Raw genomic sequence first — 19534 nt, forward strand, 5'->3', positions numbered from 1 at the left:
TGAGCTTATATCTTTAAGAATGTCAATAGTTCACAATTTTTATATCAATAATTACACCCGACGTTTTATCAGAAACTTTCTTTTCTTTCCCGTCAAATTATATGTTTAATTCATAACTATATTTTATCCTTTGAAACCTTAGTGAGTAAACTTCAGGCACATTATTTAGCTACCGCCTGGCTTGAGCCTCCAGATTGTGGGTTCTGTCCTTCTGGAATGGCGTTCTGCACTATAACTAGACAAAAGGCGTATCAGGAGCGTGGAATGGAATGAGTGTATCAAGTAACCGACTTGGGTCTTCTTTCTATTCCCGGGTCAGGTCTTTGGTTTAGATGTAGTAAGAGTAAGAGTTACTCAAGTTCCCCCGTTGAGAAGAAGAGTATAACGTAGAGCGTACGTCGTGAGTCAAGCTTCTCTTCCCGGACTGGGACGGCGAGGGTGAAGCCGTCTAATGGTCTCTGAGAGCCTTGAAGGGAATAGAAGCTCGGTCTCGATGCGTCAGCCTGGAAGTTGAGGTGGGAACGGACAAGGGGTTGAAAGTACACCAGGGATACTAAAGTATACTCTATACTGTATACCAGAGGCGTAAAGAGTAAAAGAGAGAGCTTTTAAAGAGCCTTTTGCTCAGACGGCGGATCCTGCCCCAGGAATTCTAGGTCCCGCAGGTGCTCAACTATTCTCCTGGTTATTATCACGCTCGAACTCGGTATTGTTGTTCTCGAGTTAGGCTCTGCCGTATACGTAATGGACTCAAATTTTACGACTCCAGAACCTTTTATCACCAAACTGCTTCAACCGGGTGAAATATTATTTAATAATTGCAGTATATGATTATGGCGAGCTTGCGACCAGTGTTTTCATTTCACTGCCCGAGAATTAAGGATAAATTGTGCCCGACATTTTGTAATAAACGGTCACTTTTGTTACTTTTAAAAATTCAAAGCTTCTTTGATACTTTCAAGCACTAAAAACTTGGGATATGTGTAGCACTTAACACATTTATGCATAATAAATAGTTTGAAAAATTTTCTGTCTTGAATTAAACAGTCAAATTTTGTAATTAAAAAAATTCCCTCACTGATTTCAGGAAATTGAATTTTTCATAATAATTTTCTTGGTTAAAAATTTTGTCTTTAGAATCAAGTCAATTTTTTTATCAATGTGATATTTTTCATTAAAAAAAGTTTAATAAAAATAAATAGTTAATCTATAACATTAAGAGTATTAGAAAAATTTTGTGTCCAGAATAGTCATATGATAAACTCGGTTTTTTTAGTGAAATTTAGTGTCATTGCAAAGGTCTTGACTTAAATTTGTGCCTTTTCAAGGTTTCATATCATTCTCACCGATAGTCAATTTATTATGATAAGTATTTAGACTGCATTCGAAAATTCTCTATTTCTAGATACATAATTAAGAAATGACCTTTTATCTTGTAAACTATTGACATTTTTAAAAATATAAGCTCACTCCGATATTACACTCATCGAGACCTTTCATTTGAGTACCCACATCAATTTTTCATATATTTTATATATTTATATATATGAATATATGAAAAATATATAAAAATGCATGTGGGTACTCAAATGAAAGCTCTTGATGAGTGTAACTTCGGGATGAGCTTATATCTTTAAAAACGTCAATAGTTAAGAAAGTACAGTGCAATTTAACAGATATCTTGTGAATTATTGACATTTCTAAAGATATAAGCTCATCCTGATATTACACCCATCGAGACCTTTCATTTGAGTACCCACATCAATTTTTCATATATTAATATATATGTATATATGAAAAATATATGAAAATGCATGTGGGTACTCAAATGAAAGCTCTTGATGAGTGTAACATCGGAATGAGCTTATATCTTTAAAAACGTCAATATTTACGAAATTACAGTGCAATTTAACAAAAGTCATTATTAAATAAATCAAAATTTTATTTTTTTAAAGTTCACAAGTCACGGCAGTCACATAGTGACTGCAAGGTTGCTATAGTAAGCTTCATGTCAGTTTTGATACTTTTTAATACTAAATTATTTTTTATTTTTTGTAATACAATCTCAAAAATTAAAAATTTAATTGATTTTCTCATTTCGTAATTTGATTAAAAATTTTGGTATGAATTTTTTCAAAAATTATGATTAAATAAAAAAAAAATTCATACGACTCGTCATAGCAAAAATACAAGATAGAATTTAGTAGGACTTTTGAACAGTACTCGAGCTGCAGACGATGAAAAAGCAGTTTTCTTATCTCAAATACAAAGCTATCGAGGGGAATGAGAATGAATTTTTCTCGAGACTTGAGACATTATCAGCTATTTGTATCCGTAACCCGGATAGCTGCGAGAATTGTAATAGGAACTGAATCGCTGGCCAATGAATAATCCGATGCTTAAATCGTCAAGTCATTAGTTATGTCATTCTTGAGACGCACCGCAGTATTGTAATTTCAAAAATGTATTGTATAAGAGAGATGATAAAGAAGAGAGTCGGTGATAATCGATTTACGGCACATTTTTCATCGCTTTATAAAACTTTCCGAAAGCTCTGACAGAGAACTCACCCTCTAATATAAATCTATCCGTTGGGTTTTATTTAGGAGATCTTTATTGACATTTTCCCCCTTTCCCTTTCGGGCGCTGCGTTAGCATATTTTTTGTGTGTCATCAGTTTTATTTTCTCCCCCGATTAAATACAAAGAGAGATAAGTTCCTCAGGGCGCTAATGGACTGGGTTAATCCCTCGGTTTATTATTTTTTTATCAGCTGGATCTGATTACCCGTGTTTTATTTTTTTTTTTGTCTTTTCTTGGGGCGAGGACTGAGTTAGTATTACTAAAGATACATATTATTATCATGCGGCTATGCTGACAACACTTGTTGGAGCATTTGTTACCAGTTACAGAGACAGTCTCATTGTTTGTTGTCAAAAAAAAAAAAAAAAAAAAATTTTATTGAAGAAGAAATAAAGAAATGACAAAATGTTAATGATCTAATTGATAAATGTGATTATTTTTTTGATAAAAAAATTATTTAGTCTAAAAAAAAATTTTTTATTTAAAAAAAATAATTATCTTTAAATTTTCTTTGCATCAAGCAGAAAAATTTTTAAATCTTTGAATCAAGTAAATTTTAATGAAACTTAAAAAAAAATTTTATCTTGAAAAAAATCTGCAAAATTTTTTTTCCAAGTAAATGCAACAATAATATTTTTCTGAAATCAAATTTTTTTTTTTTTCAGTGTATAATTATTTTCTTAAACAATAATTAAATTAAATTTAGAATTTAAATGCTAATAGTTTAATGAGAGCTCTAGTTATATACATTATACTAAGCTAATGCTAATACGTAAATCTGATTTTGAATAATGCGCAATTGTGATTATAAATTCTATTAAGTTATTATCCAATAATCTCGAAATCGATGTTATGTTGCAGGTAGTATCATTTAATTATTAATCTCAATGCAGAGATTTCGATTGAATTGAGTTCAAGCTTAGCTTTAATTGAATCACAAAATTTATACGATTTTTTAAGAATAAAAAAATAATAAATAAAATATTAATTTTTATCTTTAATGGCTTATGAAAAAATATTATTTAAATGCAAAGATTGAATATTTTTCGAGCTGATGTATTTGTGAGTAATCCTGAGAACCGTGGATGAAAGAGTTGGGAAGGTAGGATGATTAGATTCAGCGGAAGGTTATACCTTTTGAAAATTTAGCAGGCATATATAGAAGCCCAAGTACATCGAGGTGCTTTTTATGCATAGTTTACTTGGCACTGCGACAAACGTACAAGTATTTTATGCACACAAACACTATCAACTGTATGAGGCATAAGTATGAGTACAAGTATTATTATTGTTATTATTATTATTATCATTATATATATTTGTGTATATATATGTAGAGAGAGAAGTGCATAAAAAAGTAAACATCGAAGAGAACACAGGATACATATACAGTATCGTACATAGAGTATCGAGGCGATGGAGTTTGTAATGTAATATGAAATGTTAGATGGAAAATATTATATGGAAGAGAAATATATGCGAATGGAAGAAAAGCAGAAAGAAGCCTAGAGGGTACTACATATTTCTTGTATATGTTTCGTGTTTACCGTCGTAATACTAAATATGAGAAAAGATATTTCAATATTGGTTTGCAAATATATGTACCTGTATCTGCGTTGGTATGTTTACGTGTTAATATATATGTATAAGATCTCCTGCCAGGAAAATGTGAAAATCTTACACTCCTGGTAGTGTGTATATAAATACGTAAATGTAGACATTTTCACGCGATAATATTTGGAGGAATGTTGCGAAAAATTCTTATCATCTGTCGATTATTGATTCCTCCTCGATAAATTCCTTTTTTATAAATGGATTTATTTATTTTGTAAAATGTTTACCCAACTAATAGTTACTGTTATTGTTATGCACTGTAAATATTACATTTTTTTCAATATCTTTTCAGATATTTGCTATGTTTTTTATTTTCCCCGCGACGTTTTTAAAATTTCAAGAGTTGAAGTGAAATTTCAATTAATAGCTCTGAGAAATTTTAAATTGAAATTTCGAGTTGAGTATTGGAGATACGGAAAAATAATAAGCTTTTCTGTAGAAAATTGAATCCTCTACAAAAAAGGTTCAGATATTTTTTCCCGTTTTTAAGGCGGAATCACAAGTTAAAGGTGGAGGTGTAATTTTCTTTAAAATAATCATAATATTTTTAATTTACAATACTTGCGAAATTATTAAAAATTTTGTACACTGAAAAAATAATTATTTTGATTCAAGAGAAAAATTTTTGAAACAAGAATATAATTTTGAAGAGGTTAATTTTGAATCAAGACGGAAAATTCTTAAATCAAGTGAAATTTCCTCAAATCAAGAATTTTTCTACTCAAATTAAGAACATTAAGTTCTTCAAAATTATAAACTTAATCCAAGAACATTTTTTTTTCTGTGTAGGAACTTTTGATAAGATGTCCTTGAGGTCTTGATAAATTTTTAAGCCAATTGATCAATTACTTCCAGAGATATCGTGATTATAAACTACAAAATCTGGTAGTAAAAAGTTAAGCACTGAATCATATGTGCGTTAAAATATCTCAAAAAAAAAAAATATAAAGAGAATAAAACCATCAAACCGATACCTAAAAGAGCAATAAAAACCGATGGAAAAAAAACGAGTCAATAAAAACATAACCGAGCTAACGGGTGTTCCTGATTGTCACTGTGGTTGTTAAAATTCACTAGAAAATTTCAAAACACGTGGACGTCGTTCGGAAAGTCCGTCTCATGATCGTGGGCATCCCCTATTCCCTTCGCTATTATGTACACCCTCCATGCATGTACGTGTCCATGTACAGTGTTCACTTACCATATCTAGAGTATGGAGTATATATATTACCAGCGCCGACCTCACGGGAAATTGTAGATGAGGCGCGATTATGTATTCCGATCACGGCGATACCGACCCACTTGGCCTCCCCCGTGATGGAGTGTTTTCTCCACTCCAACTACTATTTCTATACCTCCTCTGCCCTCCCTTTTTAAAAGCCGGCTCACAAGTTCAGGCAACCCGCGAACAGACCGTAAATGAACCGATGAATACAAACCGCGGATTAGCGACGCGCTTTTCTTGGTAATTAATTCAAATCTTGGATCCAGTATCACAAAAATAAAAAAATAAAAAATCTGTAAAGGCCGGGTTGTAATTCGTGGAAAAATAAAGCATCAGCAATCCAGGAAGATAAATGACCCTGGTATCTATTTTTGAGTGAAACTGTTTTCGTTTCTAGGTACGGTTAGGTCGTAAATAAATTCACAGTAGTCAGAGTGAAAGTAGTGATAGGATAAATCGATGAGAGATGTGTAAAATTCGATAGTACTGGTGATGTCTATTGAATGATTAATGAGTGGGATCAGGGTTGTTTTTGGTTGGAATGATGGTAGACAGGAGGCAGAGAGAAGAGGAGACGCAAAGGTTCGAGGGGATAAAGGGAAAGGGAGCCAGCAGGCGGTATTGCAGTGGGTGGGATGACGTTGGTTTAAATTGCGTGTTTTATCGACGGTGTAGCAGAGTATGTGGGCGTATTGCAGAGTGTCAGGCTTTAAAAACATTGCCGCTGGAGTTGGCTGTATACTTTGGTTAGCTGACTGGCTGCGTGGTTGCACCCCCAACCCTAACCGGGCAACTCCTCGTGTGTTTGTTTTAGGTTGAGTCTGTCTGTCGCTCGCCCGGCAAATAATTCAGCGGACATGGAATAAGGAAAGGGAAAGGAAGAGGCAAGTCCGTCTAAACTGAATTATATTAAAGGAGTGACGTGGACTGAGATAATCACACGCTTTCCAACAGCCAGTTCATCAGCTGGTTGAGCTATCGTGCTAAATGTTGATGGTTTAAGCACGAATACTCCTCCTTCACCTACCTTCTGCTCCTTATTCTTCCCTGTCCTTCTTATTCTGGAGGAGTTGTTGCATTCGCCGTCTTACTCCTTTTGCATTACGTGTTTTGGTATTATACATTGTACAATATACTTGATGCATTTTACTAGAACTCTATTAGCCCTGTAAAAGTGACTGGTATAAGCAACACTATTATTGAAGAGAATATTGCTATTGTTATTATAATTACAGTGGTTGGTTGTACCGAGGAGAGGAGGAAAGGGGTGCACTAGTCGCATTAACACTATTACTCTATTGTTTCTAGTAAAAGCTGCTTTCGACAAGCTTAATTTAAGCGCCACTACGTTGATTGACTTTTTAATTTAATTATTTTACAGGCGCTCTGCAAATTGAAGAATCTGAGGTCGATGATCAGGGCCAGTACGAATGTGTGGCTAATAATACTGTTGGTACTGAGTATTCTGAAGCTATTCAGCTTTACGTTAGAGGTAAGCTTTTTTTTTAAGAAAAAAATAGCTAATTATTGGATAGATGTCTTGGAAATATTAATAATGAAACTATTTATAGTGAGACGTTTACCACCGAGTTTTTCCATCCCACCTCCGTCTGTCAGCGAAGTGATGATGGGTGCTTCTTTGAACTTGACGTGCGTCGCGGTCGGTTCCCCGATGCCTTACGTTAAATGGCGCAAGGAACCTTCCACGGAAATGACGCCCGAAGATAAATTGCCGATTGGAAAAAACGTGCTGTATCTTACGGAAATAAAGGAGTCCGCAAATTACACCTGCATCGCTGCCAGTGATCTTGGTCTCATTGAAGCTTCTTCGATGGTTAAAGTTCAATGTAAGTCTTTTTTATTCACTTTACCTTCAATTTCTTTTGGTTTTAAACAGTGTAATTGATGTTTTTATATTAAAAGAAAGAAATGCTACAAAGTAAAAAATTTTGCATTATTGCGTCAAAAAATTTTGTGTTAAAAATTTTTATGTTAAATATTTAACAATTTTTTGTGTTGATTTAACAGAATAAATGTTAAATTTTAACACTAAGTTTTTTGGCGCAAATTTTTTTACTGTGTATTAAAAAGAATTTTAAAAATAATTATTGAGAGTATATTGTTTTTAATAATTAATTTTTTAGAAAAATTAAAAACAAAATTTTTTAAGGAAAATTATTGAGAATTTTTTTATCTGAAAAATTGATCGAAATAATTGAAACTTAATCCAATTAAAGCTAAATTTAAATTTTAAATTTTAAAATTTTAAATAATGCAGCTTTGCCAGGAGCACCCGAAAACGTCCAAGTATCCGAAATAACAGCAACATCCGTAAAATTAACCTGGTCATACAAAAGACCAGACGAATTGCAATACTACGTAATCCAGCACAAGCCGAAAAATGCGAACCAAGCTTTCGCAGAGACATCCGGAATTACGACAATGTATTACCACGTAAGAAGTCTCAGTCCGTACACAGACTACGAGTTGTACGTAATTGCTGTTAATGTGATTGGACGAGGTCCCCGGAGTCACCCCGTGTACGTCACCACCGGCGAAACGAGTCAGTATTTTACTTTAGTTTATTATCTGTTAATCATTAATCACTTTAACCTCCATTACATTTCAAGCCGTACCGCTACACGGTAAAATGGAATAACTATTCCAGTTGTAATTATTATTTCACCGATTAATTACTTTTTATATATATGCATATATATACAGTGAACCGCTATACAATACTATTGTAATTAATGCGATTGATTATCATCACTAACATGTAAAAAGTTCATTACTCATTTCAGTGATTCGTCTTAATCATTATTCATTTATTGCATGTCTGATTTTTCTCTGATTATTGATTAATCATAATATTCATTTTAAATTAAGTTAATTATTATTATTATTATTATTATTATTATTATTATTATTATTATTATTATTATTATTATTATTATTATTATCCTGAGCAACATTGTTTTGAGGGTTTACGTTTTTCTTTTCATGCGTCCCCCACGGACACTTTTGTCACATGTGTAAGTTACAAGGATTTATTTTATTTCACCCTGATTAGATAATTTTTGTTGTTTTTGCTCAGAAAGTTCAATTATTCTTAATTAATTCATATTTTTTAATTAATAAAAATCGGCTGCCTGATTTTAAAACACAGTAACTGACAATTTTAAGATTTTTAAAAATTTTTCTTATTCAAAAAAAAGTTTGCGCGGCAAATTGATAAAAAATTTGATTTATGAATAGAAAATACTTTAATATAAATATTTTTAAGAAAAATTACTTGAAATTAAGGTCTAAAAGTTATAAGAAATGCAGCAATATTGAAAAAAATCAGGTATAAAAATTTTTCAGTTACTGCGTTTTAAAATTGGGCAGCAGAAATATTTAAATAACTTAATTTTAGAAATTTTGGACAATAAATGAAGATGTTAAATTATAAGAATTGCAACTTAAACTAAGTTAAATTATAAGAGTTGCAATTCTTATAATTTAACATCTTTATTTACTGTCCAAAATTCCCAAGATTAAATTATTTAAATATTTTAAACATCGACAAGAACTTAAATATTAATAAAAATTTTATTTTTTCGTCTTTTAAATTAAATACTTGAGCAATTATGGCAAAAAATAGTCTGCAGTATGTACATTATTTTTTTTCACCAAAAAAATAGAACGAAAGTTCAAAAAATTAATTAATAATTTTTTTTTTATGTACATTTTCTGTATAGTGATCTAGTTTTAGTAAATCATGTTCATTTCATCAGACATGGAGAAAACATAGCCCATTGTTCATTGGCCGATCATTGTTCATTATCATTAGCCTTCATTAACCAACAAAATCTAATTAATAACCACCAGATTATTTTACTGATTTATTTATTCATTTTATTTAAATAAAATTAAAAAAAAAACGTGTTTTCTCCGTGTGTTGAGTCGAGACAGTATAAAAAAAATATATCAAAATCGAAATATATCAAATACTAAACCATAATTTTCTCTCTAGCGGAATCAACAAATGGAGGTTCCAGTAAGTTTAACAAAGTACTAAGAGTGCCAGTAGTAACACCGTATTTTCTCGACTTTTGTTTGAATTAAATAATAAAATAAAATAAAAATAATTTATTCTTTTTAATTATTTAAATTTGCTCGTATTCTAATGCAATTACGTAATTACGCACCAACCACACGTAGTTTTTTTTTTTTCATCACTAATCACCATAGATCGTTTGTGTCATCACTTAGCACAAGAATTCTCTGCACCTCTTTCGCTAGATATTTTCTGAGAAGTGCACTCACGCAATAGTGCGTGACTCGTATCGCTATTTACACATTCATCTATCAGATTCTGCATTATTATTATTATTATTATTATTATTATTATTATTATCTTTTAGATGAACTGTATTACTGATTTCAAGAGATAAAAGCTTATAATTTAATGAATGAGTCGGACAAATCTCCACTTTCATTAAATTTTTGCTCCCTCTTTTTCTAGGACCTGGTTCAGCTCCACGCAAAGTCCAGGTTCGACCGCTGAGCTCTAGTACTATGGTGATACAGTGGGACGAGCCAGAGACGCCCAACGGCCAAGTCACGGTAATTTTTTTTTTTTTTTTATTTGAATTAAAAATTAAAAAAAAAAAACTTTTAATAACAAAGTTGGGAATTTTTTTGAAGAGATTTTTTTATTAATAAGAAAAAAAATTTTTAAGTGCATCTAACCTTTTAAGTAAATGATTGAGGAATAAAATTGGTTGTTAATATTATTGTTATTATTGTTACTAAGTAAAAAGAAAATTTATCCGTAATTTGTCGGGGTTGTTATTGATGATGATGGCAGAGCTTAAGAGGGCAATAAATAACCGATTGCATTACAACAGGGCTATAAAGTGTACTATACGACGGACCCGAACCAGCCGATGGCTTCCTGGCAGTCCCGGGTCGTGGACAACAATCAGCTGACCACTGTATCGGATCTTACGCCCCACACAATGTACACGATCCGTGTGCAAGCGTTGACGAGCGTAGGTCCTGGTCCACTGAGCCAGCCAATACAAATAAAGACACAGCAAGGGGTGCCGAGTCAGCCGGAAAATCTTTCCGTTGTTGATGTCGGGGAAAACTCGGTCACGCTTCAGTGGAGCAAACCCGCTCATAGTGCTGAAAATATTCTCAGCTATGAGCTATACTGGAACGATACTTATGCTCAGGTACTTAACTTTTTTTATCACTACTCTGTTCGAATTCGGAGGGATTTTTATGATAAATAAATTATTGGAGTAAAAATTTATTGATAGAAATTAAAAAAAAATTTTTTTTTAAGTATTGGAATTTATTTTTTATATCGAATTAAAAAAAAATTCATACTCAAGAGAAATTTTTTTATAAATTTTACTTATTTTTTAAATTAATTTTTTTGAATCAAAAATTTTTCTCCTTAATTTAAATTAGCAACCTTGCAGTCACTTTGTGACTGCCATTACTTGTGTGTTATAAATAGATAAAATTTTGCTTTGTTAAATAATGACTTTTGTTAAATTGCACTGTACTTTTTTAATTATTGACGTTTTTAAAGATATAAGCTCATTCTGATGTTACACTCATCAAAAGCTTTCATTTGAGTACCCACATGCATTTTCATATATATTATATATATATACATATATATAATATATATAAATATATGAAAAATTGATGTGGGTACTCAAATGAAAGGTCTCGATGAGTGTAACATCGAGATGAGCTTATATCTTTAAAAATGTCAATACTTCACAAGATACAAGGTCATTTCTTAATTATTGACATTTTCAAAGATGTAAGCTTATCCCAATGTTACACTCATCAAGAGCTTTCATTTGAGTACCCACATGCATTTTGATATATTTTTCATATATTCATATATATATAAATATATAAAATATATGAAAAATTGATGTGGGTATTCAAAAGAAAGGTCTCGATGAGTGTAATGTCAGGGTGAGCTTATATTTTTAAAAATATCATTAGTTGACAAGATAGCAATGTCAGTTCTTAGTTATTGATATTTTTAAAAATATAAGCTCATCCTGATGTTACACTCATCAAGAGCTTTCATTTGAGTACCCACATGCATTTTCATATATATACATATATATAATATATATAAATATATGAAAAATTGATGTGGGTACTCAAATGAAAGGTCTCGATGAGTGTAACATCGGGATGAGCTTATATCTTTAAAAATGTCAATAGTTCACAAAATACAAGGTCATTTCTTAATTATGTATCTAGAGATAGAGCATTTTAATCTAAATGTAGCCTAAATATACACAAAATTTTGCTTATTTTATTAATAATATAGATAATTTTATATCCAATTTAAAAGAAATAAATTTCAAAAATAAAAGCGAAAACTTATCTTGAAACTTCAGGAAAAACACCACCGCAGAATCGGAGTTACGGAAAACTACACTCTAACCGGTCTGTACCCGAACACCCTGTACTACGTGTGGCTAGCGGCCCGGAGCCAGCGCGGGGAGGGTGCAACTACCGTCCCATACGAAGTTCGCACCAAACAGTACGGTAAGCAAATCCGATACCAAATACTCTCAAGCAGCGAGGAGTAGCCACACTTAACTTGTACCAACATTCTACTTAACCATCATCAGAGTACCCTCCACTATCTATACTATTATAGCGTACTATTCTAGCTCTTCGCGTCAATAACTATCTAACAATACTCTGATGATGCGGTAGCGAGTTGTGGCAGCAGGTAGGACTAGATTAAACTAAAAACCGACTTAGTTGACATTATCAACTCTAACAAATCGGTAGAAGCTCCCGCCAGTAAGCTAGTTACAAAAATATCTATTAAAGTCAATTACTAGTCTCCGCGGCCGCGAGTTTTATCAACCCGGTAAAGTTGGACTTTGAGGCGACAAGTGTGGGAGAGTGAGAATGGTTGCATGCATTGCAAAATATAATAATGCCATTTTTGGATGCTACTATTTAATTATTATTATTATTATACATATTTATTATCTATTATATTATTATTATTAAAGTATATACTATTATTATTATTATTATTATTATTATTATTATTATTATTATAAATTGCACTAAGCACTGCATCGATATATGTGTGCATTTTGAGCACCTCTATTTTCATTCTTGATAATCTATTATTTAAGTGAGTTCTTAAGTTTAGTTTACTCGTTTACTTCGATACATTTTTAATGTACTGAAAGTGCTCTTTTATATCTTAACGGAGCCTTAAGATACTCTTATATATTATATCCATAAATATATATATATATATATATTTTAATATATTTCTCAAGGTATACAATATATTGTACGTAATGATAAAATATTAATCAAGTAACTTTCGACTGTTTAAGGATTTTAGCCTTTGCTTACTAATCTGATAATAATAATAATTGTTATTATTATTATAATTATTAATATATTAAAAAATAATTTTTATTAGTTAAGATTTATTTTATTATGATTTTATTTTTGTTCGTGATGATTTTTCGTCCCACATTGCAATCCATTGTAAACAGTAAAATCGAAAAATAATTAATTTTTATAATAATTGAACCGCATTATTTATTTGATAAATAATCTGGCTCAATAATGTTAACTGATTGATGATTGATTGTTGTATCACGTATTACGTATCGGATACAGAAAGAGATAAAAAAGGTATGGATTGGCCGTATGTGGTACTTAATGTCTACACAATATTTTTGTTTTGTACTTTTTCCCTCCTACAAATGAGTGTTATACAGTACCCGGGGCTCCGCCTCGGAATATCACCGGCCACGCCATCAGCACGACCGCTATTAAAGTCTCATGGAAGCCGCCGCCGACCGAAAGCAGTAACGGACGGATCGCGTACTACAAGCTCCAGGTCGTCGAGACCGGGCGCTCTGATTCAGAGGCCAGGGTCATCAAGCTTAACAGCACCGAGTTTGTTCTGGACGAATTGAAAAAGTGGACCGCCTACAGAATTTGGGTTGTCGCGGGCACCAGCGTTGGTGACGGACCGCCGAGTTACCCTATCACTGTCAAAACTGATGAGGACGGTATGTATCTGTGATATTCAACGAAAAAAATTTATTCTTCTTCATATTATTAATGGTCATGGTGGTGGGCTGTTAAAGTTTACTCGTGGGACCAAAAACTCTATTAATTTTCGGTCAAAAATATTTTTTTGGTACAAAGTTAAAATTTTTAAGGTTTTAAAATTCTTTTTAATTTTAATTATTAAAAAAAGAAAGTAAAATTTTACTTTTAGAGATTAAATAAAGATTTTTTTACTAAAAAAATTTAATAATTAGATTCTTTGGTACCAGCGAGTAATAAATAAGGCAAAGTTGTAACCAAACGTTAACCAAAAATATAAAAGCCCGCCATATTGCTTTCGGACTTTGGTTTTGTAAATACGTCGCAATTTTTATAAATTTATTTATTAACTTCGGGGCGAAAAGTTAGAACCTAAATAGAAAAAAAAAGTTTGGATTTAAAAAAATTGAAAAAAAAAGTATTTTCAGAGGTCCTGTATTTTCCCAATACTCCAATAACCTTATATACACACACACTTTTTTTTTTTTTTTTTTTTTTTAATTAATTCTTTAAATTCAAAATAAATTGCGTGTACATACAGAAATATACACTCTTTCGGTTTATATATCCATCCAAACGTTGAAATACAAAACTTCGTATTGATGACATTTATTATTATGATTATTATTTTAGTTTTTTATTTCATTTCGTTTATTTATTTTGTTTCTTTTGGCCGCGCACACTGAAAATTCAACGAATGCTCGATTTTTCAATATTTTATTGATGAATTTAATTATTTTTTCGTGAAATTGGATAATTTTAAATTAATTAGTTTTTTTTATTATTATTATTTGATACGCAAAATCAATTATTGCACGTTATTTTATTCCTGAATTGAAAGTCGGGAGCGAAATAAGTCGGCCTGATATTTTGGCTGGATTTTATATTTTTGGAATGCTAACGCGTAATAATTAACAAAAAAAAAAAAAATAAAACTAAATAAATAATTAAAACCACGGGAACTAGGTAATTAAAAAAAGATACCTTGGTTCCTTGGATTAAAAAAAAAACTAAAATGCGGTGTACTTTATTTGTTTAATTTTTTTAAGTTGGAATGCTTGCGTTGTAATGAAACCACGAGGACGAGGTTAATCCGCGGATTTTATTTAATTATTTTAATTATTGTCATGATTATTATTTTTATAAAATTAATTTTTACAGCCTCGTCCCTATGGTATGCATCCAGATTTTTTTCCAGGTTCGAACCAGAGACCCACGGATTATTTTACAGATGCTGATTAACACATTTAATTACCATATATTTAATTACAATTAATCTTATTATGAATTATTAATTATAATCATTATTTTTGTCCGCCAAACGAGAGACAGACCTAGTTCTTAATAATTTTTCCAGGTGGCTCATAGAGCGTTTCTCTTTGTGTCGTGCCGTCGTCCTTTTTGTTATTTTTAATTATTATTATTATTTACATTATTTTGTTTGTTCATTTAAACCGTTAATTAAAATTAGAATTAACAACATAAATTAACAAAACAAATACCGTATTTACTTTTATTTAAACAACGCTAATGAATGCTCACGTGTTTTTTTTATCTTTTCCTAAAGCATTTGCAGGAGGATTTGCCCAGGTTATCATACAGCTACTACTTAAGACTTTTTAGTTTCTTTTTTCTATTTTTAAAAACACTTTCCGTTTTTTTTTTACACTCTTATTTATATTTAGTTATGAATTTTTCATATTTACCATATAAATATACATTATACAAACATCTACTCACTTAAAAATTTTACCTTTATTCCTTTTTTTTTAATAAAAAAATTAATAAAAAAAATTTTTGCAATATTTGCCAAATTTAATAAATAAAAAATTTCATTTTTTTATCTCAATTTTTTATCAAATTAAAACAGTTTTTATTAGAAAAAAAGGAATAAATCATCGAAAAAAATTCAGAACATAAAATGGCAATAACACAACAATAAAATGTGTCCTTTTAACACAAAATATTCATCCCACTACACAATTACTACGAATATAATTGAATATCCACCAAATAACACGGTCAATCACGAATCACAATTGACAAAATTCAATTCATTACACGTGAATGTGACTTTCATACTCAATTATTTATCTCTATCTATTTATTATTATTATTATTACTACAATAATTATTATTATTATTATTAAAATATTAATAACACATTTCTACATCTCTGATAAGGCTCTGCTGTCTTTAGTACCAAAAAAAAAAGATTTTAGTTTTATCGTTTGCACATGTTAGTGCATGCAATTAAGTTTGTTTTTATTCCTCCGGTCACCATCACTACCACCACGACCACTATCACGTCACCAGCACCCTTGACAGCCCTCAATCGAGCTCTCTCACGATAAAATAACAATTATTAATAATTAATAATTGATAATTAATAATTAACATAAACCTTCCGCTCGCGATACACTATCAGTATTAAAAGTTAATAATTAATAACAACAATTATTAACCATAATTATTATATGAACATAAACATTACGCCGAGTCTGCTCCCTTATTCGGTTAATTTTGTTCTATTATTTCACATTTAAATCAACATGTTTCGATAATCATCAATATCGCCAATTTATTGTTTTCATTAAAATCCAATGAATGGCATGCCGATGCATGGGAATTTTATTTCTCCCTTTTTCCAACCCAAAAACCCAATTCCGCATGTTCTTTCACACACACTTATTCTGGCAATCAACCAACCAAAATATCGAGCAACCCTTAAAAAAAAATAAAAATAAAAAGCCATCGGATGAATTCCCCAAATCCTCTTATCCAAACTCTCATTATTATTGAAATAAACTACCCGATATTTCCCGATGACTTATATCATATTTATTATTTCAATATCGATAAAAAAAAATCTAAATAAAAAGTCCCTTTTGGTAAATCTGAATCCAGTGCAGACTCGGCGCCGAGTGATTGGGCGCCAGGGAGAGAAAGAGAGAGGGAAAAAAGGAGGAAAGTAGAGGGTAATTGATAAAAAAAAAAAGATTAAAACTAAAATAAAGCACTGCTGGAAGCATCGTCTATTATATAGAAATATATACAAACATATGTATATGTACTCGCACTTTGTGAAGCACCAAATTAATACCGCAATATTGCGTATGCTCACTTCAATCACTGTTGGGCGCCGGGCGCCACTGCACAATTCAATGCCACATGTACAAGTAATATTCGTATGTATCATATAGAAATTCAATCTGCTGACCAATGAAAGCCATTCACTAACGGCCTGCACTTGAATAGTCGCCGCGAAAATTTTGTAATTATGCTCATGCTTTTTATCTTAATATTTATGAATTATTAATGATGCATTATTACGATTAATGCGTGTACGTGTGGCGATTAAGTTTCACGGTATTAGAGCACTATTTGACGTGTCGAGCACTACGCACCGAAAGCACCCTTTTTGAGCACCCTTATGTGTCAATGGTGACTTGACATCTCACTGAATATATCTTGGATGAGTATTTGCTTTTTTTTTTTTTTCACTTTTTTTTGTTTACTACAAGACTTGTTCGTGAGATGTTGAGTGTGTGAATGAGAGAGTGAGTGGAGACGAACAAGAATCTCAAATTACGTCGCTTACAGGTCGGAAGCTAGTTTTTTTTGTTAATTATATTTTTGATGCGAAATTGTGGGAAGTTAATAAAAAATTTTTTTTTTTCTACGAAAAAATAAAGATGCTTTTAAGCGGAGTTGGAACTAAATAGAGTAAAATAGGAGAAGAAAGATGGGTGAAGCTAAATTGAAGTTTTAGCGAGGCGAAAGTTACACCAGGGTGATTAGATAAGTTTTGAAGCAAGCTAAAGCACTGTTGATAAATTTTTCTAGGCTTTAATTTATTTTTATGAGAAAGATAAATTTTATATGATTTATTTTTCACCCTTACAATCTTTGAAGGGCGTTCTAGAATATTTTAAAATTTATTCTCAGTAATAATTCCCAAAATTTACATCAAAGAAGCATTGATTAATGAAAAAAACTTAGTTACTTACACGACCTGCAATGGGACGTGATAGATGACAAAGCGATAAGGGCAATATTAATTTATCAGGCGTTATATCTCTGCGAACTCGATAAAAATGATAAATGAAAAATAAAAAAAATTGGGGAGAAGTTATAGGAAAAAATGAATTTTTTATTTATTTGAATTTAAATTTGAATAAGTCTATTATCTAACCAAATAAAGAAATATACGTGATGTGATTACTATAGGTACATTTGAATACCAATACAATCGATTGTTAATGTGTAAAAATTTGGTAATTTAATTATCAAGCTATATGCCTGCTAAATCGGTCAATACTTGGTACTGAAAATTATGATAATTACTGAAGAGGATTTTTTACTGGTGAGCCGTTGTCCATGACAAGAGGACGTTGGATGGAACATTGTCAGACCATCCATTAATAATAATAATAAAAAAATTTATTTGTATTTTTTTTTTGTAATCACGAGCACCTTGTCGAGTTTTTTTTTCACTTCCATTGTAATAAAGACCACTTAAAGCTTATTATTAATTATTATAAATACTAAAGTTTATTAATTATATCATATATTAATTAATTAATTATATTATATACTATATATATATATCACAACAAATGTTAATTGGTTGGAATGTAATATTTTGTAATAAGGTCGTTTTTGGCATACACGCTCTATGCATGGGACACGACCGATTATTATTTCATCAGTGTCTGTAAGTTTATTATCAACATTCATACAAATGTTTAAATCGATCGTACGTATTGTCATTATTATATATTTATATATAAATGCCTATATATTTTTCACACACTTATATATCTTGTGCACTTATTATTATTTTTTTTTAATTATGATTATGATTATATATTTAATTATGGATATTTACCATAAAAGTGTTGGGCGATTGCGCATCTGTATTTATCCGTCTTGCGCGATAGAGTAATTTTTTATTTTTGTTACATATTATAACTGTATTATTACTATTATTATTATTATGATTATGAGGTACTGTAAGAGTTTGGCAGTTTTTAGTAGCTGCAATTTACCCCCGAGGGCTGCGGCTTCGGATTGTCGTTATTTATATACATATATTATATTATATTATATTGTTTATTATTATTTGTTGATCATGTCCTAAGGTACAGCATGGTCTGCCCGATTGTTTATTTAGTCGCAATTTTATTCAGTCGTGTATTGTAAATTATAATTAACATATTTATCATTATGATTATTAATATTATACATATATATGGGTTGTAGATGATGCTAGCCACCGCGATGTACAGACGCAAACTATTTTTTTTTAGAGACTGAGTGGAATCGAGTGAGAGAGGGTGCAATCCCTGTCAGAAAAAAATATAATAATAAAGAAAGTTATGGAATTAAAAATAATGAGAAAGGAAAATACGCGAAGTGGTCAAATAAAGAATGGAGCTCGCCCATTTTCCCGTCCTTAAATGTTTGAGTACTCAGTACTTGTTTATCGATTGATAAACTTTTGGTACTTACTCAGCCGCGAATGCCGTTGATACGAATTGCGGGTTTTGATTTACAGGCAAAATATGTGAATAAATTCGTGCAAAACATTTTTTATAAAAATTTTATTTTTACATTTGGAAGTTTTAAAAATTTTTTTGTTAAAAAAAAAAATTCTAAAAATTATTTCGACGGTTTAATTAGCAATTGATCTAACTCCTTATTTTTTAGAGAGTTATTTTTTAACATTTTGATGTGGCAATAGTCTAATTATAAATTATTTGAATAATCCAAGTCAAAATATTATACTTTTATTAAATATTAAATTATCTTTTAAAGTAATAATAAATTTTGAACTAATTGTTTTTTCGTAAAAATAGAAGATTTTCTGAAATTGAGTTAGACAATTTGCTAATTAGAACGTCGATTTGTCATTTTTTTTTTTAATAAAAAAAAATCCAAAAATTTGTATAAATTTAATAAAAAAAAAAAATTATGAATC

The 19534-nt window shown here is 30.7% G+C and overlaps 1 protein-coding gene across 16 annotated transcripts in view; it reads left to right on the forward strand.

The window, feature by feature from the left end:
• The window catches only part of LOC123268858 (tyrosine-protein phosphatase Lar), a 162885-nt gene that overhangs the window by 132878 nt on the left and 10473 nt on the right, over positions 1–19534 (forward strand). For 5 of the 16 annotated variants that reach the window (XM_044734260.1, XM_044734261.1, XM_044734262.1 and 2 more), the window contains 8 exons: positions 6803–6913; positions 6993–7268; positions 7700–7984; positions 9440–9463; positions 9932–10032; positions 10317–10646; positions 11850–12000; positions 13215–13511. In XM_044734260.1, coding sequence (XP_044590195.1) covers positions 6803–6913; positions 6993–7268; positions 7700–7984; positions 9440–9463; positions 9932–10032; positions 10317–10646; positions 11850–12000; positions 13215–13511 — 1575 coding nt within the window. Of the gene's footprint in view, positions 1–6802; positions 6914–6992; positions 7269–7699; positions 7985–8437; positions 8457–9439; positions 9464–9931; positions 10033–10316; positions 10647–11849; positions 12001–13214; positions 13512–19534 lie in introns of those variants that run through there. The other 11 variants (XM_044734271.1, XM_044734273.1, XM_044734274.1 and 8 more) reach the window with 6 other exon arrangements.

Source organism: Cotesia glomerata, linkage group LG7 (genome assembly GCF_020080835.1).
Source record: "Cotesia glomerata isolate CgM1 linkage group LG7, MPM_Cglom_v2.3, whole genome shotgun sequence".
Lineage (NCBI taxonomy): Eukaryota > Metazoa > Arthropoda > Insecta > Hymenoptera > Braconidae > Cotesia > Cotesia glomerata.